General features: G+C 35.0%; 1 protein-coding gene across 2 annotated transcripts in view; it reads right to left on the reverse strand.

Moving 5' to 3' along the window:
- The window catches only part of TTC28 (tetratricopeptide repeat domain 28), a 623,216-nt gene that overhangs the window by 299,110 nt on the left and 300,509 nt on the right, over positions 1-23,597 (reverse strand). For both annotated transcript variants that reach the window (XM_012763803.2, XM_075996660.1), the window contains one exon: positions 2,621-2,768. In XM_012763803.2, coding sequence (XP_012619257.2) covers positions 2,621-2,768 — 148 coding nt within the window. The remainder of the gene's footprint in view (positions 1-2,620; positions 2,769-23,597) is intronic.

Here is a 23,597-nt window from a genome sequence, read left to right on the forward strand (position 1 = left end):
AAGAAATAGTTTAACTGATATCTGGATTGTAAGCCTGAATGAAATTATAAAAAGGAAGTAAAACGGATTTAATTCAGTTAGAAACATAGGCAACAATAATAAAAAAAAATCAAATAAGTTTTAATGTGGATAAATATTATATAATGCATTTATATAGGAACAAGGGTATATTAATATGCATTGACCCAGACTTAAAAAAAATGAAATCGTAAAACTTCTATGGCAGGCACTGTGGCTCTCGCCTATAACCTTCACACCTAAGAGGCCAAGGCAGGGGGACTGCTTGAGGCCAAGAGTTCAAGACCAGCCTGAACAATAGTAAGACCCCCATCTCTACAAAAAATAGAAAAAAAAATTAGCCAAGCATGGTGCCATGCACCTGTAGTCCCAGCTACTCAGGAGGTAAGGCAAGAAGATCACCTGAGCCCAAGAGTTTGAGGTTGCAGTGAGCTACGATGATGCCATTGCAGTCTAGCTGGGATGACAGAGTGAAACCCTGTCTCCAAAACAAACAAACAAAAACAACAACAACAAAAACTTCTAAAAAGACCAAACTACAGGAATGCTATGCAGGTTATGGGGGCTTTGCTTATAGAAGCACCTGGACCAGAGAGTTTTCTCTGTTACATTTAAGAATTACAAAACAAAAACAACTGACACGACAGATCAGACCTATACCTATATGACACAGACTGCACAGCTATGCAACAAAAGCAGAAACTTAGAAAGCTGCAGGAGGCTAAAATAAACAGTGGGTAAAAAAATATTGGCAGCAAATAATGACAGATTTTGTGAATTACAACCATATGACAAAAACAGAGGTCATTAAGACATGGGTTGATGCACAGAACAACACTGTGCAAAGCAACAGTCTCTATAATATGTTGATCAGAGAAGCCCGCCTGGAATAGATACAGTGGTAAAGGTGATGCTAAAAATGAAAGAGATCAACTAAATTGCCTTAAAGAACGAGAAGAAGATATTGCAGCACTCCAGGTACCTATAAGCAGCAGCTTTCTCCAGGGTCAGCCTTAGGTCATTCACCTAAGATGGGAAAGAACCTGGTACAGAAAACCCTAAGGGTGATAGCAACTCTGAGCTATTTCTAGCACTGCAGTGAAGATTTCCTTACATTTATCTAAACAGATTGCTTCAAAGGCAAAATAGTTAAGCATGATTCTGCTGATCTCAACACATTCACTCCAATACTCTGGTAGCAGCGGAAGTACCTCAGAATAAAGAGGCAATACCTTCATGAACAAAATAAAAAATGTTCCATGTAAATACCTGTGGAGGGGTGTAGGGAAAGAAAAAAACTGGAGAAATGGAAAGGAGAGATAGATTATTTTTTGTTGTTTTCTATCCCGCTACCTCCACGCCCCCCAAGCCCTGAAGCTCCAAAGCGCATCTGCTCTAAGTCAGAGTTTATTAACAGCGGGTCCCCCGTGGGTTCCAGCCATTAGGTTCCTGCGGCAAAGACTCAGCTTTGTATGGTTGATAAAATTACATGAAGAGAGGTTTTCTTACTACTTTTTTCTAAAATATGAGATCCCTAACTTTCAGGAAAGTAGTTTTTATAGCTATTCATTGCCCACAGACTGCAGAGTACCCTTTCGTTCATCAAACTTTTATTTAGCATATATTTCGAGTCAGTATATTACAGCCATCTAATGCTGCAAACATTTTCAAAACTAGATAAAATGTTGAATGATGCTGTCATCAGAAATTTGAGGTTCATTCTCCCATATGAAAAATTCAGAAATGTACCATTTCAGAGAGAAAAAACAGAGTTCTGTTTGACATAACCTAATTAATATGAAACATTATTGCCATGGATCTGCCTTACTGTATCCATCACTCCCTGAAGATGACAATTAGTATACACTTTTAGCCATATCTTTCCAAGAGCTCATTCCTCAAAAATCAATGTTCCTCAAAATGAAGGGGACCTCAGAACTCCTCTAACCTCCACAGTACTATTTTTCAATCCATTCTCTCATTTTTCCAGAATACCAATCGGTATAAAGTAGAAGTCATAACAGGGAAAAAATATGTAAACTAGTGCCTGTTTTCTTTCTCTATCTCTCACCTTTTAATTCAACATAATCTTTTAATGCTCCTCTGAAAAATGTGAGACAGCCTACAGTTTAGATACATATTTCCTCTTATGAAATATAAGAATGTCATGTCTTTTCTTATTTGATTATTTCTAAAAGACATTATTAGTCCATCTGAGCAAATCAATTTACTACTAGAGGTGCTGTGGTTTAGAATTACAAAATCTTAGAACTACAGAAAATAATAATAATAAGGATTATTTAAATAGCTCTAAAATCCAGAGATGTCAATTCATTTATCGACAGTCATATAGTTAGTTAATGAAAAATTTAAGAATATAATCTAGGACCACAAACTTCCAGGTCAGTGGCCTTTCCACCATACTATTGTACCTTATTAACATCAGTTATTAACAGTGATTCTTCATCTTCCTTTATCTAAAATATCTGATCTTAGCAAATTTGTAACCTATCAGTTCTTTGTGCCTGATTCTAAAGTCTTAGATGGCTAGAAATGTTCTACTTTGAATTAATGTTAGACCAAGAACTTTTATCTTATTTACCTCTCATGGGCGATTTCATGGCAGCTTCCACCATCCCCACGAGAAGCTGAAGACTCTTGGGGTCTTGAGCCAGTCCAGATGCAAAGGCTGCCAGGGCATCGGCATGACGTCCAAGGTACTGGAGGGCAACACCCTGTCGGAAGTATGCCTGAAAATAAAGGAAATATGTTTTACTTATTACATTGTGCTGTAATAAGCTGATCGTGATTCTTTACTACAACAACAGGTCACCAGAACTAAGATTGAGATGTCCCTGGTTCAAAATCCTAGTAAACAGTTTGTAATCAAACCAACTGATTTCTTCTAACATCATAAAATGTGAGCATACTTCTTTCAGGTGATTTAAATTTAAAACTTTCACTCTTTTCTATGATACCAATTTTATCACATTCTTTGGCATTTATTCACATATTGTTTGTATTGTTTTTTGATTATTTAAAAATATTTCTTATTCCATTTTTAATACCATAATCACCTCAAGGACAGGGACTTAGAGATTTACTTATATCTCACCTAAGTATCTGGTACATTTCAAGATGAATGAGAGATAAAATCAATTTATTTTATTTTATATTTGTATTTATATTTCCCCCTTATATAATTAAAAGAAAAAATTAATGTGATTACTATTAAGATGATTTTAATAATGAGTAATATAACATGGCTACATACTTTTAATGTGGTGTTTCAGACATAATATTTAAACGCAGTTACCTAAAATATGTGTGCTTTGCTTAGAAACAAACAACAAAAAAAGATTGTTGTCTTTTGTTTAATTGGGTTAGTTTAAAAACTAGTATTACCATCTGTGATTATAGGAAAACATTTTTCCTCCCCTAACTGCAGAAATGGCCGGAGAATTAATAAGATATTTAAATTTAGAGCTTAAATATTTAAATTTTAGAATAGCTTCAAGAAACTGCAGTTTATTTTCAAGTACACAGGAGTAAACTAATTAAATGGACAAAGTATTACTCATAAGCAACCAGCAAAGGACCTTGTACCTAATTAAATAATACATAAAAATAACATTATTAATGCATGCATTACTTATGTGACAACATCTGCTTCTAAAATACTTGGCTTCCTATTCAACTGAAATACTCTTACAATACTATTTTATAACACAAACTTAACTTTTTTCAGTCCAACATACTTAGAAATTGTCACAAATTTTATTCACGGGATCTAAATCATATTTCAGACTCTTAAAACTACCAAAAAATACATACTTTTGTATTTTTATATTACACGTGGAACACACAGAGAGTAAGAGACAGCACCTTTCATGATTATAGAATATATTTATTTACCTTATCTTATTTCATTTTTACAATGACTCTTTGAGGTAATTTAAAATAGACAATGCTATTCAGTGTTTGTATTAAGAAACAATCCATAAACAGAATGAATACTTAAATTATTATGGGCTATCCGAGCTTCTATTAGTTTTAAACTGTCAGCAGCTGTTAAAACTCAGAACCCAGCAAGACAATAACTTATGAATTAGTAATGAAAGTGCATTTCTAAGATCACTTCCTTTCACTGGACTCAGCCACTGTTTTAATCTTTAATGTGTTTACAAACATTTTTCATTACCTTTTTCAGGTCACATTTTAGGTGGTTTCTAAAATCTAAGAGGAAATAGTATTTCCAACTAAAAATAACTATAGTTTATGTAAGACTAGAAATGCTATGTTAAATCTAAACTAAAAATATACATACCTATATGTATTTTTATATATAAATATGCCAAATATCTATATACTGTAAATATTATTTTCTGAAAGACAAAAAGGTCTGTTACTATTGATTTCAGGCATATCTCATAAGAAACAAAAAAATCTTAAATTAGCCTCAGTGAGTTTTGATAACTTCTTACATATTTAAAGCAAAACTTTCTCATTCATTACTTTACAGAGAGATAGCAAAGGCTTTCTCTGTCTGCCAAATAAAATCACTGAAAAGTATGATTCACCTACCTCTTAGGAGATAGGCAAAGTTCAGTGTTAAATGCAAGCTATGGTCTCACGTTCACACAGTAGCTCAAAAAGAGTGTGTATACTCTGTTTTTTTAGGACACTTAGAATTAGATGAAGAAAGGGTAACACTGGATCATTGCTTCCCACAATCTTTGCTTCCTTTCTTCAGGAGAAAATTTTTAAAAGCAGTATAGGAGAAAAGGCTCAAACGTCTTCCTTGGTCCTCCTTATCCCCTTCCAGAGCCCCTAATCCAACTTTATGAGATTTTATCAGTTAAAAAGCTTAGAGTTGTATCCTGTCAAGAAAGCATAATGAGTCAAGCTCTGACAAACCCCTGTTCCAAACTCATACAATGGGGCTTTCCCAACTTTTTCCATGCAATAAGCTGTTGAATAAAAATAAGTTGTTTATACTTTTGTGAGAGATATGCTACTATGAAGTTCAAGCTGATGAAGATAAAATCTAGATTGTAGGTTATTGTGATAGAATAAAGAGAATTCACTACAGTACTTGACAGAGAGTAACTACTCAATAAAATTAGCTATTTTCATTAGTAGTTAATGAAAAAAGAAACTTACTAATAACACATAATTATAGACTAACAGAATATAAGGCAGTCCAATAAATATTTTTAAATACTTTACTGTGCAATATAATATTACTCAATTCCTATCATTGTTTCATTCACTCCTTCCCTGTTCCATAAAAGACTGTTAGCAGCCAAGAAATTATGTAATTGAGACCTCTCATTGCTGTAAGGCTTCCAGACAAAATCTAAGCCACCTGACTAAAAGAAATTGGTATATTATCAAGTCTTAAGAGATATAGCAGTCACCCATAGGAGCCTCTGCCAGCCTCCTCCCTCTAAAGCAAAGGTCAAGATGTGCTAAGATTCATAGCTATTTACCAAAGCTTCAAGAAAACTGAGGTGACCTGCTGCAGCCTATCTGCTTCTCCCCTGCTGGTTCCTGCTACTAATTTTTCTCTTGCCATCACAGGTTTCACAAGAAGCCACTTCATCTGGGAGGGGGACAAATTCTGCTCACTTAAGATTGAGCACAGGCAGTATATGCACAGCGTACCGAGGTAAGCTGGGGGTCTATAAGGCAATGTTGAATACTTGGTGCCCATTCAACATCATATAATATATACTCTTGCCTCATGAACTTACCACATTGTAATCACTGGTTATGCAGTAGATGGAAAAGGAAAGAAAACATGGATTAACTGGAACATGGATTAACTGTTGAGAACCACCTCAGAACACTCTGAGTACAATGGTTTTAGCTGAAGCTTTAGCTATGTAGACTAATGGTAGGATGCCTAGATTTTCAAGTGTTTCATTCATATTTTTTTTCTTGTTCACCACAAAGATCCCACAGTGATTATTCTATGCATGCTACTAAATGACAACACAAATAATATAAAGATAACCGAATTACAAGAATAAGTTTCCATTCCTTCTTTCCTTTAATTATCATTCTTTAAAAATCTACAGTGCCAGGCACTCTGACAAACAACACAAAGAAACAAAAATAGGACTCACACCCTCCTCAAAATGCTCACAGTCTAAAGGGGAAAAATATAAAAAGCTACAAATGTCTTGACTGCTAACTGCAGAAATGGTGACAGTAACTAATGATGTAATATTTCAGAGGTAACAAAAATGTAACTAATGACCAAAGTATTTATGTCCTGTTGTTAAAATTGTTAGTATTATATTAACATTTACTTATTATTAAGTAGCTGTTCCTCTTACCCCAAGAGGATTAAAGTAAAAACACTCAAAGGCTAAACATGTGAAACAATAAACTATTCATCCTGTAAGTACCCCTGGAATAAATTGAAGGACCTTTAAGTTTTTACTTTCAACATACCATTTTTGGTTCACATTTCTAAAACATCAATAACACCCTACTCTATCCACCTTGTTTCATTTAGGACAAGGGAGAAATTATCCAGGGCAGAACTATCCAATACAACTTTCTGCAATTTTGGAAATGCTCTCTGTACTGTTTAAAATCGGTAGCCTCTGACCAGCCACATGTGGCCACTGAGCATTTGAAATGCGGCTAATATAAGTAAGAAACTACATTTTAAGAATCCTGTCCTGATTACTTTTTAGTTGTGTGCCTTTGGCCAAGTCACTTAACTTCACCAAACTTCATGTTCCATTTCCACTTATAGGGGGTATGATAATGATGACCTCAAAGGATTGTAATAATGGTTGCTAACTCATGTGAAATAAAAAACACAGAGTAGGCACTTTTTAAAATATTAAACAAGTGAATCTCTCACGGACTGTGTTACTCTAGATTTGGCATTTGCTATCTAATCAAGTGGTTTGTATGCTTCACCAGCTCACAGATTACAAATCACCTTTTATAAAGTGGATGAGGGGCTGAGAAAAATTAGGCACACAAAAAAATTAATGATCATCATGACCACTTTGAGTCATTGATGAAGTAGTTAATTTATGTTTGTCACCTTCTGTTTCCAAAGTCTACAGTAGGTAACAGATTTGAGAAAAAATTTTCAATCAAAATTATTTTTTAAAATGTTTATACTTTGGCAGTTCACTAGGTCAGCTTCAATTATCTAGTAAGTTCATTATTTAGAACAAACAAATGATGCAGGTTAAATAAGGTCCTTTTGCCTGAGTGGAAAATTTAGAAAGAGGTGGCAGAAAATGGAAGGCTAAAGATCTGTCTATAGGAACATGAAACACAACTTCCATCCAAGGACTTTATCCTGACGCACTGATTATTAGAATTATTACAGGGTTTTCTGAGGCCCAAGCCTGACACTTACCATAGAATTAAAAAGAGCCCAGTATTGTCATATCAGTCCTGCCACAATAAATTATCCTTAATTTTACTGTATATATGTAGGTATTTTATTTTCCAAAACTTTTTCTAAGTTATCATTTGTTCAACAGCTACTCTGTACCAGAGACTGCTGGGTGCTCTGCTTAGTTTATCACTAATCCTCACAATGCCATGCTTCTAAGAAGTTCTTACGATGACCACCACACAAAAGAGGTAGTTACAAAACTTGACCCAAATCATCCAGCTACAAATTGAGACAAACCTGCTGCCATACTCTCTCTTTCTACTTTCCACACTGCCTCTTTGATAAAAGAATTAATGGTGTGTGATTAACCTCTAAATCAGCTTTTTGTCTGGGAATTTCTCGTACTTATAAAATTCAATGTATGGAGGCAGAAATGAAGAAAAATCAGAAATGACATAGAAAATTTATGAACATGAATATTTAATCTCTATTCCATTAGCAACCGTTGATTGTAGAACAATTTCTAATGAATTGGATGGAGGGAAAATTCATTTCATTAACCTTTCATATAAATGTATTATTATTGAACCAAATAGGCCACTGTACTTGCAACTCAGTTTGATGTTAATTAGATTACAGGCATGAGGCTTTAAATCAAAGAGAAACAAAAGGAGCCATCAGCAAGCTTCTCATCCAATGCTTGTTTGTTTGGTGGCTAAAATGGATTTTTACCCGCAATATAATTTGCTATTCTTCTTCTGAAGGGAATTTTCTCTTGCTTCTGTTTGCTGACACTTTATATTAAAAATAAAAATAAAATAAAACCTTGAGAATCAGCAAAGAACACATTCTTCATGTGACAATGTGTTTTAACTGCTCAGCTGAGAGGAAAAATTCCTACCTCTCCAGAAAATTACATTTCTATTTTTGTTACTAGTCTATCATACTGTATGCTGAAAGCACATGCAAAAAGATTAGGGGCTATTTTAGAAAACACCATTATTTAGTTTGGAACCCAGAGCCAGGGGCCCAAATGGCCTTAACATAATGTTCTAACCAAATCTGCAGCTGTGAATTGTTTGTCTCTCTGATGTTGGTCATCATAAGAACATTTAGAATCAATTTACAAAGGAAGTCTGCTCTCAGTTCTCATTGTCTCACAGCATATAAGCTTTTACTTTCCCAAAGTTAATTTTAAACTAATTGTATCAAAATGTCATTAAGATGACAAGTTTATGAGGAAACTATATTTTAAAAGGAATGAGAAATTTGATAAGAAGTTAAAGAAAAGATGAAATGCCAACCAGGAATTAAATAACTACATAAGTGTCATTTGCTAGCACTGGAGGGATTCCCAAAGTTACAGTTATGTCAGATTATAAAATGTGTATACTATCATCTGAAGTCTCTCTTCTAAACTTTAAAATAAACAGTGAAAGAAGTCTGCAGTCCTATGGAGTAATGGTTCTGAACTTTCCATATCTTGCGCCTTCATTCTATGGGTGTGGTATAGGAAGCGTGTAAAGTCATGCCAAGAAGAAAACCAGGGAATTTCCTGAACATTCTCCAAGAAATCATCTGGCTTCAGCATGAGTTCTCTGCCCCTGCCCTACTAATGCTCTCCCCAGTCCAGAATGCAGAATGTGTGTGCTTTCATATACATAATCTAGTCCTGGGGACTGTGGTAAAACCAGAAGCAAATAGAGAGAAAAAATGGTGGTGGACAGAGAGTACGGAGGATTAGGAAAAACACGGAAGCCAACAATATGGGAATTAAAGCCATCTAAAGTCTCACTAACTGTTGAAAAAAACAGGTGGCATCTCGCCTACCACAATATAGCTATACCTAAACCATGCCAGATTAATGGAAATCCATTCCTTCCAGAAAGTAGTCTATGAAAAATTATTGCTATAAGCAGGTATGCACTGGGATATGGGATCTCTATAAGGCTTCTTCAGGCAGATGAAATTCTACCATTAGTGACTCCTTTGATCTTTCTGGCTATCAACTCTTATTTTTCTCTTCAAATTATCATTCAAATAGGAGTCCATAGCATTATACCAGAAAGAAGAGCAAAGCCATAAACTAACAAGACACATCTCCTGAAATGTCAAAGTTATTTGAAGTTTCTGAGAGAGAATTTTTTTAATTAATAAGCTTAATTTTAGAGAAATTTTAAGTTCACAGCAAAATTGAGCAAAAAGTATAGAGCATTCTTACATACGCCCTGCCCTCAAGCATGTATAATCTCTCCCACTATTGACAATCTGTACCACAGTGGTACATTTGTTATAATCTATGAAGAATTATTTTTATATAAAAAATTACAGAAGAAAATGAATAGTTCACAGAATTTTTTAAAAGAGAAAATATTAACATAAACAAATGTCCATCTCCACTCCTCCTATAGCTCCAATTCTTGGAATAGTCTCTCTCTTTTGGCTGTAGGTGTTTGAGAAAGCAAAGTTTGAGAAATACTGCTAAGCCACTGACAACTAATAGCTTTGCCAATTGCTTCAATTGCTAGCTACCAGCAAGAATCTCCAGAAAAGAATATGAGTTTGACGCTGAGCACAGTGGCTCACATCCGTAATCCCAGCACTTTGGGAGGCCGAGGTGGGAGGATTGCTTCAGGCCAGGAGTTCAAGGCTAGCCTGGGCAACATAGCAAGACTCCATCTTTACAAAAAAATTTTTTTTTAATTAGCTGGGCATGGTAGCTCATGTCTGTAGTCCCAACTACTTGGGAAGCTGAGGCAGGAAGATTGTTGAGTCCAGGAATTTGAGTTTACAGTGAGTTACAATCAGGCCACTGCACTCTAGTCTGGCCAAGAGAGTAAGACACTACCTCAAAAAAAAAAAAAAAAAAAAAAAGAATATGCATTTGAGGAAGGGACATGAACAGGGTGACATGAGCAAGTGGTAACAACAGGGCTGAAAGGCAAAAATATATGCCTAAAATACTTGCACAAATATTTCACATGTTTTTCTAAATAGTAAACTTTCCAGGCTACCTCTTTCCCCTTCTCATGTTATATAACCTTTCCGTATTGGCACATGTGTGCTAGTGTGTGCCACATATCAAAATGAGAAACAAGAAAAGAAAAATGACTGCCTCTCAATACTTACTAGAACAAAAATACAACACACTTTATATATTTTCAAAAGGAAAGAGGTTCCAGTTCTAAGCAAGAAGGAATATGTAAACCCCACCCAGTCTTTTCTACCTACTACAACTAAACCCTGAAAACACTTCATTCAACAGCTCTAAGAGGACTCTGAATTGTAAATGATAGCAAGTGAATCAAGGAAGAGACCAAAATTCAAAGTAATATACCAAGCCAACAATAGGTTTCCTGTTTTGGTTTGGTTTGGTTTGGTTTGGTTTTTCTTTCCTATCTGCTATTGCCCAACTTGGATTCAAAGGCAGCTCAAAATCAGGGTGCTCTCACTGGGTACAAACAGAAAATGCTCCAAGAAAAACCTTCTCCTTCTGGTCAGAGAGCAAGAAAGGAGACTTCTAAGGGTCAGAGAGACTAGAGAAAATCTTCTGTTTTTAAAATCTTTATATTCTCTCCCAGCCCACACTATAGGCAAGCCAGCAGTGGTAGGGATGGCAACAGCACTGGCTAATGGGCAAGCATCTAAAATTCTGAGGAAAGGAACCCTTCTCTCTGATCAGACTCTTAGGGTCTTAAGAGTACAGGATAAGTTACAAAGTTTTTTTCTCTCTCTCTGCCTTCTCAACTGTTGGATACCTCACCTCATATAGACATAATTATAGGATATGTGTAGCAACACAGGCAAACTAGCTTAGGGCCAGAGACAGGAAGTGGGGGAGGCAGCTGGACAGTGTCAGAGAGATTAGATACAGGAGGGAGAGAGCAATCTCATAAAGCAGTGTATGGATCTGACCCCAAATAACATACCAAAGGCTTTGCGAACGAACTAAGCTACATTATAGGCTACCATATAGTTCTCAGACTGACCACTCAGTGGTACACATGAAGGGCAGGTCCTACTAGAACAACAAAGGCTCTGAAAATTTAACTGACATTGGAACTAAGTCCACAAAATGGTGATCGAAACTTGTAGCCTGAGGTAAATTGTTTGTTAAACCAAGTAAACTGTTTGTTAAAACAATAACTACATTCTTCTTAAAATGTAAATAAGATCTATAATCTTGAAAAAAAAATGTAAGCAAGATGCAGAGACTCATATCAAAACATTCAGAATGCTGCACTCGAATGTTTATAGCAGCACAATTCATAATTGCAAGGCTGTGGAAACAGCCCAAGTGCCCATCAATCCAAGAATGGATTAATAAAATGTGGTATATGTATACCATGGAGTACTATTCAGCTCTAAGAAACAACGGTGATATAGCACATCTTATATTTTCCTGGTTAGAGCTAGAACCCATACTACTAAGTGAAGTATCCCAAGAATGGAAAAACAAGCACCACATATACTCACCAGCAAACTGGTATTAACAGAGCAGCACCTAAGTGGACACATAGGTACTACAGTAATAGGGTATTGGGCAGGTGGGGGGGGGCAGGTATATACATACATAATGAGTGAGATGTGCACCATCTGGGGGATGGTCATGCTGGAAACTCAGACTTGTGGGGGGAGGGGGGAATGGGCATTTATTGAAACCTGTACCCCTATAATATGCCGAAATAAAAAAAAATGCTAAAAAAAACAAAAAACATTCAGAATAGAAACCAAAATTACTTGGCCTATGAAGAAGCAGGAAAATCTCAACTCACAAGGAAATAAGACAATCAACAAACACCAACTCCAAGATAACAAAGAGGTTAAAATTATCGCGCAAATATTTTAAAGTAGCTATTACAACCATGTTCTAATAAATAAAGCCAAACACTCTTATAACACATGGAAAGATAGAAACACTCTGGAAATAAATAAAAGATATAAAGAAAAACAAACCTTTTAAAACATAAAAATATAAATGATATAAAATATGTGATGGACTCAAGAGCAGAATGGAGATGACAGAGAAAAGAAACAGTGAATTTGAAGATAGATCAACAGAAATTACCTAATCTGAATAAGAGACAGAAAAATAATTGAAAATAAAAATCAATGTGGTCTCAGGGATATGTGGAACAATAACAAAAGGTCTAAAAAATTCATGCCATTGCAGTCTAAACAGGAGACAAGAAGGAGAGTGGAGCAGAAAAAAATTTTTGAATAAATAATGGCTGGAAATTTCCCACATTTTATAAAATTTACAGATTCAGGAAGCTCAGTGAACCCCAAACAAGATGAATTCAAAGAAATCCATGCATAGATATATAAGAATCAAACCACTGAAATTAAAGACAATATATATATATGTATGTGTATATCTATATATGTGTATATATATATACATATATATATATAGACAGAGAGAGAGAGAGAGAGAGAGAGAGAGAGAGAGAGAGAGAGAGAGAGAGAGAAAGTAGCCAGAGAAAAAGACACATTATATGTAGAGAAACAATGATTCAAATGACTGCAGATTTCTTGTAAGAACCAGGGAGACTAAAAGCAGTGAAAAAACATTTTTAAATTGCTGAAAAGCCTGGAATTCTATCTCCAGTGAAATATCCTTAAGGAATGATAATAAAATAAAGACATTATCAGATGAAGGAAAACTAAGAGAATATATTGCCAGTAGACCTGCTCTAAAAGAAATGCTAAAGGAAATATTAGAGAATACACAAGGGAAAAGTGCAGTGCAGTAAGTCTAAATAAATAAAAAGATGGCAAACAAATTGAAAAAGAAATAAAACTATTCTTATTTGCAGCCAATATGAATATCTACATAGACAATCCCAAGGAATCTGCAAAAAAGCTCCCAGAACCAATAAGTAAATTGAGCAAGGTCATGGATACAAGAATTACACATAAAATTCTATCATCTTTCAAACTGGGCAAGGAACAATAGATACTGAACTTTTAAAAACCGTGGCTCTATCAATACAGTATAATATTGTGAAGGGTTACACACATATCAATAGAACAGAATAGAAAGCACAGGAATAGACTCTCAGAAATATAAACAACTGATTTTTACAGAGGTGGAAAGGGAATTAAAAAAGAAAAGGAACTACTCTTTTCAACAAGTAGTACTGGAATAATTGGACATTCATATACATAAAAATGAATCTAAACCCATGGTTTTTTTTACCTTATACAAGAATTAACTCAAAGCGAGCCATAGATCTAAATGTGAAAAAGTAATATGTTTGTAACCTAAGGTTAAATAAAAAGTTCTTAAATATGACACTAAGAGGAATCAGCAAAAATGGTTGGAGTAGATAGCTCCACAGGCCTGTTCCTCCAAAGCAACATCAAAAACTCAACAAAAACTGTCAGGATCAATTTTGTTTGAACTTTGGAACACAGTCTCACAGGTTTACACCAGCAAAATAAAATAAAATAAACCAAGAAAAAGGCAACTTCAAAATGGTAGAATGATTTGTGACATTTTAACTTAGCCTTGTCCCATGTCCTCCCTGGCCTGATCACAGCCTTAAATCCGGCAGCCTGCATTCCCATTGTGGGAATTAGATCCCGGGCTCTATAGGGAGCAGAGTAGACCTTAGCCTCAAATAATTATATTTATCTGATCTAACCTGTCTGGAGACTATCTAAATGACTGATGCAAGGTGTCTGCCTTTGTTTCACCTAATTCACAACTCCATCAGGGCAGAAAAACAGCAAGCATTCCTTAAAAACAGTGTAATACAAATAACCCCAAGCCATCAAGGGCAAAAGATTACAGTTGAGCAATACAACACAGAATGAAAGGAAAGAAAGGGGAAGGGGAAGGGATAGAGGAAGAGGTGAGGGAAAGGAAAGGGAGAGAAGAAAGAAAAGAGAAGAAGGGCAGGGCGAACCCTAGAAAGAGTTTCTTTGAAACATTAGAGCAATCAAAAGCATCCATTTATACTGGGGAATTTAGAAAGCCATGCACATGCTAGCCAGAAAAGGCCTGAGAAGAACCTAAGCTTTCATCTCTAGATAATCTCTAGGCTCAGTGAAAGCAGGAAGTGAAGGTTAAGACAGAGTTATAAATGATCTGGCTAAGTACTGAAGGATTTCCTAGCACAGAGCTAATCTGTACACACTTGAAGAGGGCTTTTATTTTCCCTTTCATTCTTCTTGCCCCCATTGATTCTCATTCTCTCTCTCTCCCTCCTCCACCCTCCCACTATTCAAGGAAACTTCTATCAAACCAACAAACAGCTATAGCCCACAGCAAATAAAAAAACCAAAAGAACAAATAAACAAAAAACCTTGAAGAGAAAGAATCTGATTTTCAGAGTTTCCACATAATATTTTAAATGTTTAGTTTTCAACAAAACTATTATAAAGCAGGCAAGAAGCAAGAAAGTATGGCCCACTTACAAAAGAAATTAACAGAAACTGTCCTTGAGGAAGCACAGGTATTGAACTTACTAGACAAGACTTTAAATAAATTGTGCTAAATATGAAGATATAAAAGAAACCCTGGACAAAGAGATAAAGAGAACCAGGATAACAATGTATGAATAAATAGAAAATACCATTATGGAGACAGAAATTATGAAAAGAAACCAAAAAGAAAAAAACTGTGGAGCTGAAAAGTATGGAGAAAATTGAACAGAGCCTGAGAGACTTGTTGAGACATCATGAGTACCAACATGTGCCTACTGAGAATTCCAAAATGAGAGCAGAAAAAAGCATGGAACCAGAAAAATATTTGAAGAAATAATGGCCAAAAACATCCCAAATTTGATAAAAGACAAATCCATACATCCAAGAAGCTCAAAAAACTACAAGAAAGATAACTACAAAGAGATATACACTGAGATACGTTATAATCAAATTATTGAACGTGAAATACAGAGAAAGAATATTGAAAGCAGAAAGAGAGAAGCAACTTGTCATGCATAAGAGATCAACAACCCAATTTAAAAATAGGCAAAGGATTTGAATAGATATTTCTCCAAAGATATACAAATGACCAACAAAGACATGAGAAAATGTTAAACATCATTAGTCATTAGGTAAACGAAAATCAAAATCACGATGGGACACCACTGCAGATACAAATAATATTTTTTTAATGACAAAAAATGTTGGCAAAGATGTAGAGAAACTAGAACTCTTGTACATTACTGGTGGTAACACAACTGGTTTAGTCACTGTATAAAACAATTTGGCAGTTCCTTGAAAAAATTAAACATAGAATTACCATATGACCTAACAATCCCACTCCGAGGTGTATCTCCAAAATAATTGACAAGAGGGGCTCAAATACTTTTACATGAATGTTTATGGCAGCACTATTCACAACAGTCAAATGGTAGAAACAATTCAAATGAAAGGATAAATAAAATGTGGTAAATACATGCAATGAAATACAGTCGTGTGCTACATAATGATGTTTTGGTCAACAATGAACCATATATATGATAGTGGCTGCATATTATTAATATTGTAATACTGTATTTTTACTATACCTTTTATATGTTTAAATATGTGTAGATGCACAATACTTATCATTGTGATACAACTGCCTATAATATTCAGCACAGTAACATGCTTGCTGTACAGGTTTATAGCAAAGGAACAATAGGCTATACGTTATAGCCTAAGTGTGTAGTAGTCTATACCACCTAGGTTTGTGTAAGTATACTCTATAACATTTGCAAAATGACAAAATCACCTAATGACACATTGCTCAGACCATATCCCCCATCATTAAATAATGCATGACTGTATGATTCGGTCATAATAAAAGAATGATGTACTGATACATACTACAACATAGATGAACCTTGAAACATTACACTAAGTGAGAAAAGCCAAACACAAAGATCACATATTGTATTACTCTGATTATATGAACTATCAAGAATACCGACATCCATAGAGACAAAAAGCAGTCTGGTTGTTGCCAGGAGGTAGGTGAATAAGGAGAATGGGTGTGGGGTTTTCTTTTGAGGTGATCAAAATGTTTTAGAACTAGATAGAGGTGGTGGTTGCACAACACTGTGAATGTACTTAATGTCACTGAATTATTCACTTTAAAATAATTTAAAAATATGGCACTGAAAGCACAAACCATAACAGAAATTTGATAAACTGGACTTCCTCAAAATTAAAAGCTTTTGTTCTACAAAAGACACTGTTAAGAGAATGAAAAGTCAAGCTACAGAGTAGAAGAAAATATTTATAAAACACATATTTGAAAGGGGATATATATTGATTATATACAAAGAACTCCAAGAACTTAATGGCTAGAAACAAAGAATCCAGTTTTTAAAATGGGCAATAGATTTAAACAGACATTTCAACAAAGAGGATATTCAAATGGCAAATAACCACAGGAAAAGATATTCGATATCATTAGCCACTAAGGAAATGCAAATTAAACCACAATGGAATACCACTACACACCTATTCTTAGCAATCAAAGAAAAAAACAACCACAATACCAAATGGTAGTGAGGATACAGAGCAACTGGAACTCTTACATACTGCTGGTAGAATGCAAATTCTAGAAAACAGTTTGGCAGTTTCTTATAAAGTAAAATTTAGACTTACCATATGACCCAGCAATCCCACTCCTAGGTATTTATCCTAGAAATAACAACTTATGTTCACACAAAACCTATACATGAATGTTTACAGCAGCTCTATTCATAATTTCTCCAAACTGGAAACAATCCAAATGTCTTTTAAAGGGTAAATGGACAGACACACTGTGATGCCCCCATACAATGGAAAAGTACTCAGCAACAAAAAGGAACAAACTATTGATGTATGCAACAACATGGGTAAAACTCAAAGGCATTATGCTTAGTGAAAGAGGTCTCAAAAGGCTACCTACTATATAATTCTGTTGATATAACATTTTGTAAAAGGCACAAAAGTATAGCAATCAATGGCTGTTGGGGTTTAAAGGTAGAGAATTTAGGGGTGAATTTAGGTGTTCTGTAGTGGTTAAATAAATCTACATGTGTTAAAATGGAAAGAACTAGACACACATAAACATAAGTCAATCTCAATGGAAAGGTTTGGGAAATATAGTGGTAACAGTTACACAACTTTGTGAATGTAATTAATCCCACAGAATTGTATCATAAAAATGATTAAAATGGTGAATGTTACATATATATTTTATCACAGCATTGGTATGTGAACTTGTTTTCACTAAATGAGTCAGTTGAGATGAAAATGTTTGTTACAATGAAAGACTAAGAACAAAAGACAAGTACAGGCATGGTGGCTCATCCCTGTAATCCTAGCACTTTGGGAGGCAGAGGCAGGAGGATTGCTTGAGGTCAGGAGTTCCAGACCAACCTGAGCAAAAGGGACACCCTGCCTCTACAAAACAATTGAAAAATGTGCTAAGTATGGTGGCATATACCTGTAATCCCAACTACTTGGGAGGGTGAGGCAGGAGGATTGCTTAAACCCAGGAGTTTTTGTTTTTTTGTGTTTTTTTTTTGAGACAGAGTCTCACTCTGTTGCATGGGCTAGAGTGCCATGGTGTCAGCCTACCTCACAGCAACCTCAAACTCCTGGGCTCAAGTGATCCTCCTGCCTCAGCCTCCCCAGTAGCTGGGACTACAGGCATGCGCCACCGCACCCAGCTAATTTTTTCTATTTTTAGTTGTTTGGCTAATTTCTTTCTATTTATAGTAGAGACGGGGTCTCATTCTTGTTCAGGCTGGTCTCGAACTCCTGAGCTCAAGCAAACCTTCTGCCTCAGCCTCCCAAAGTGTTAGGATTACAGGCGTGAGCCACCACGCCTGGTCAAGCCCAGGAGTTTGAGGTTGCTGTGAGCTATGATGATGCCACTGCACTCTAGCCCAGGCAACAGAATGAGATCCTGTCTCCAAAAAAAAAAAAAAAAGAACAAAAGACAGATACGTTTTACACATCTCATCAGAAGAAAAGCATTGACCATTCTACAACAGCAAGGTCAAAGTATCTGCTAAAAACTCTAAAATCTTTATGAACTAATTTCTTTGCAAGTCTGCTTTAAGTTTTTGCTTTTCAAGTCCGATTTTTGTTACTGGCATTTAACCTATTTGCCAATTTCTTTAAGCTGAATCAAACTACAACCCAAATAGAGATCAATCTATAAAGATCAATCCAGCAATCCAGGGTTGTGAGACTTGTGGAAGATTTTTTTTTTTTAATTAGAGTTATTTTGTAAAGTAAAATAGTGCTTTGGTCATCTCAATGAAAAGCATATTAAAAAAACCACACACAAATTTCAAGTCCTATTGTGAAATGAAAAGAATACATAAAAATGAAATGTGCCTCATATAAAACAAATGACAAAACCACTGTGGAAGAAAAGACTTATTTATATGAATGTTATATTTATATAAATATGTATTATTTAAAGTAAAACTGAAAATTAAATTATGTTATTAAATACAAATGATGAACAGAAGTATATACAGTCAATCTCATTATTCACAGATTTTGTATTTGTAAGTCTCCTAATTATTAAAATTCATCATGAATATTAGCCCCAGCTCTCATATTATAAATAAATATTCTTGTTGGTGGTGACTTCACTGGTTGAAATGGCCCCCAAGTATAGTACCAGATTGCTGTCTAGTGTTTCTAAGCCCAAGAAGGCTGTGATATGCCTTACAGAGAAAATACGTTAGATAAGCTTCATTCATGCATGATTTATAGTGCCATTGGCCATAAATTCAATGTCAATGAATCAACAATATATATTAAATCACATATCTTTAAACAGAAGCACACATAAAACAAGGCTATGTATTGATCAGCTGACAAAAATTTTGTGACCAGAGGCTCTCAGGAACCTAACCCCGTGTTTCCCCTAGGAGCAATGGTTTAGTATTTGCTAACCCAGTATTTGCAGTAACTTCATAGAAAATAACTACCACAAATAATGAGAATTAACTATATGTTTTAAGTAGAGGAAAAGGAAACCATATTCCCCTTGGCTCTGATTCCCAGTAAAGTGGCAAATATGCAGGGGACCATTGTTCATTGCCTTCTCTTAGAGCTCTGAGGCAGAAATCAAAGAGTGATAAAGAAATTTGTCAAAGTCGCACAGCTAGTGGGCAAGAATTCAATCTCAGGGTGGATGCATTCCAAAGTCTGTGTTCTTTTACCTATATGATGCTGCCTTCCACCTTCTTCCTGCTGTCCTATGACTCACCCCTAATGACTGTCCTGCAAATTGTATATTCTAAACACACACACACACACAAAGTCTAAAGAAAAATAAGCACAGAAACCTAATAAATAGGACTTGATGTCAACAAGTACAGTTGATATATGCTGTTGCTCTGTCAGTGTACATCCCAGGATCTTACGTACTTCTAAATAGTCACATCATACTCCTGACACATGTTTAGTAATTACATTATCATCCTCATTACATCTCTATAACCACTCTATGCCAGGGCTTGGCTTTCTCTTAATCATAAACTAATATAGCTTGTCCCCGGTGAGACATGAAAAGAAAATAGCTTCTACTTTATAAAAATAAGGTAAAAAAAGGTTAGAGTTCACAATGTCTTCCTCTTAGCACATTACAGTTGTCCTAATAGGCAGTTTTATTTTGCACACAGTATTTACACACACTTTAATCCTGAAATGTTCTGTGCCAGGGACTCAGGTTTCCCACTTTCCTTCTTTGTTTTTGTTTTCTTAGGTAGTTATTTATGTGACTGTCCTCCTAACTAAATGGACCAATCTGGGCATAAACCATTTTCTCATTTTCTCTGCTTATAGAAAGGAATGGTTTATTTCAGCACTGCAGATAACATCTTGAGGTCTCAGGAGGATGACAAATTGAAACCGTCTCTTTCTTGCCTAACATTTCTTACCCAAGAGTCAAGGGATGATGTTGAGGAACAAATCTCTCTTCTCCTGACAATTTGCACTTATTTTCTTAATAGCTCTGCTAAGATTCAATGAATTCCAGTTTGCTTAGAGCCTACTTAGTGCCTGCCAACAGGAACAGAAAGCTTTCATTCATCAGTGTAATGGTCCTATTGGTGATGCATTCCTATGAAATTATGACAGCAATTCCAAAAAAGAAACAGCAGGGATGGGGCAAATGAATTCTCTTTTGAAAGGAGTCATCAGAATAGCATAGCAGTTCCTACACAACTAGAACTTAAGTTATTTTGATTGAGAAATGTTCAGAAATTTTATTCAGGTATAATATCAATGTAATTAAAAATGATCTAGGGCTGGGCGTGGTGGCTTACACCTGTAATCCTAGCACTCTGGGAGGCCAAGGCGGGCAGATTGCTCGAGGTCAGGAGTTCGAAACCAGTCTGAGCAAGAGCAAGACCCCATCTCTGCCATAAATAGAAAGAAATTAATTGGCCAACTAATATATATAGAAAAAATTAGCCAGGCATGGTGGCGCATGCCTGTAGTCCCAGCTACTCAGGAGGCTGAAGTAGGAGAATCACTTGAGCCCAGGAGTTTGAGGTTGCTGTGAGCTAGGCTGACGCCACGGCATTCACTCTAGCCTGGACAACAAAGGGAGACTCTGTCTCAAAAAAAAAAAAAAAAAATGATCTAGGATTATCTATACTTCACAAAATCATTCGAAAGCAAGCACAACTACCAAATACAGCTGCACACACTCTATTAATAAACCTAGGTCTTGTTAATACTGCACAAAGACAGTAATATTCACAGACAATGGGTGCCTCAATGGCTAAATACGTCCAGATTTATGCTCTTCTTTGACCTGTTAGGGTCCCTTGCACCACATAATTGCAGTGTGCTATTTGACAGGTACCTTTTGTGCATCAATGATATGTCTCCATACCTTTTCCAAAGATCACAAATTGCTAACATTATTCCCTCTGTCATTTAAATTCTTTCTATAAAACATATAAATTGAAACTTATTATTTTCTAGTATTATTTGTTGAAAAGTTTTAAATGGCAGACTCAAAACAATTTTATATATTTAATGAAAGGCATCTGTGGCATTTTTTCTGTAATTATTTCACCTTACATCAAGAATGTGTTTTCTACCTACTATGTAAAATATATTCAGTGCTACAGGGGTATATAAGATGAGATAATTTTAATATCAAGCATATAATCAACTTGGGGAAATATGTAACTGTTACACCTTAAATAATTAAAGAATTTTTTCGAAGCAACATAAGAACAAATGCATATGAAATTTTAATATTGGTCATCCCCAACATACAAAGTAATTTCATCTCAAAATTTCATTTTCAAGTCAGTTGTTTAAAATGTTTTAAGCATTTTTCCATTTAAAAAATTATCTAAGGGATAGTTCTATTCTCCATCCAGTTCCAATAGCCTAGTTCATACAAAATGACACTGAATTATAGGACTAGCAACATTACAGAAGAAGAAATGGAATTGACATCCAGTAGTATGCTACAACCACTTTCACACAAGTAGTCTTATTTAGTTTTAAAAATCCTGCAAGGAAGATTATTTTGTCTTCCTTTAGACAAAATAATTCTTACCTAAAGGTAAGAATCCTGAGGCTGATAAAGTTTATGTAACTTGTCCAAGCTATAAGTGACAGAACAGAGATTCAAACCTAGAACTGTCTTGTCTCCAAAACTAGGACTCCACTCCTATAATATGAAGCTTCCCTTTAAAACAGCATTTATAAGGAAAACTTTTTTCTGTGTTCCAAATAGAGCTGTCAGGAATGTATCACAACCCCAAAGATCTTAGAGTGCAGAAACAATGCCTTTTCATCTTTATATCTCAGTACAAGGTTTGACACAGACTAGGTACCCAGTGATTTCTGAATGAAAGAAAGGATGAATGAATGAACAAATTAATAGAAAATGAGCTCCTCAAAAGCAGGGGTCATTTTTATTCATATCTATACACATGTAGCCTAATAAAGATACATAATCTATCCTTCGACAAACATTTAACATTTAAGAATTCCATCCCACTTGTATACCTTATTTCATTCTGCTCATCCTAAGTATGCACTCCTGACCACTCCAAATTCATTACTTAAACTCAATGTCTTTCAAACTCTTAGTTCCTTCCTCCTTCCTTTCTTCAATGCTGAAATCCAGAGAGAATAAATCCATATTTATATCTTTTATGTGTCTGAACGTAGTCCCTAGCCAGGACAGATATGAATTTAACCTAGGAAGCTTACCCATAATACTCTTGGATCTCTGAGTTTGAAAAAGATGCATTGCCCCTTGGGGAGAAATTATCCAAACTAATATCAATGAAGTGGATTTATCCTGTCCAGAGGAAATGCAAATGAAACTCGGTTACATCAACTTTCTGAAACTACACTTCTAAAGCAAATTAAGAAACCCATTTCGAGTTGTTTGAAAGGAATGTTGGCTGACACTTGCAAATGAGTCTTCTACAGAGAAGTAGCTCTGATTCTGCAGCTTATCATTTCAGATGGTTTTAGAGATGAATATTCAGATCTCACATCAATTTTTAATGTAATAGAATCCCAAATGCTTAAAAACTAAGGTTCCACTTCACAGTCTGTCATCCTTTCTACCTTTTTTCAGGATACATTAATTTTTTAATAAGTTCTTTTAACTTAGCTCCTAAGATGCATTTTTAACCACTAAAGTGCAAAAACAATGCACAAAGTCCCTAACTGAATTTATATCTTATGTAAAAAATCCTTGTCAATTATAAAATTGTGAACATAATAAAAATACAGAAGTAATAAAAATACAGTTTCTCAATTTCTAACATTGAGGAAAAACTTTAAAAATTAAATAAAATAACAAACAATATATTTCTAATGTTGAAAGTCCTTTTAAAAAGTCAAATCATTTCCTTAAGCTCTCAGATGAGTATATTGAATATTCTATACCAACCATCTTGATTATTTTCAAAATTATCCCAAATATTGATGGCAAATGTTAAATTATCAAATATTCCCTAATATTGATACATATTCTCTGAAGATATAGCTCAGCAATTTCAGTGTATATACATGGTAAAATAAGAGAACTAGTAGTACTGTACTTTCAAGAAAGAACAACAGAATCTTCATTCCTTTCAGCACAATTGGCTCAGAGCAATGAAACAGAAATACTTATTTTTAAAACATACTTTATATCCACATTTAAATGCCTAATTAATCCTAATAATTAAATGCAACCACTAGCCACTTTCTTTTC

Source organism: Microcebus murinus, chromosome 22 (genome assembly GCF_040939455.1).
Source record: "Microcebus murinus isolate Inina chromosome 22, M.murinus_Inina_mat1.0, whole genome shotgun sequence".
Classification (NCBI taxonomy): domain Eukaryota; kingdom Metazoa; phylum Chordata; class Mammalia; order Primates; family Cheirogaleidae; genus Microcebus; species Microcebus murinus.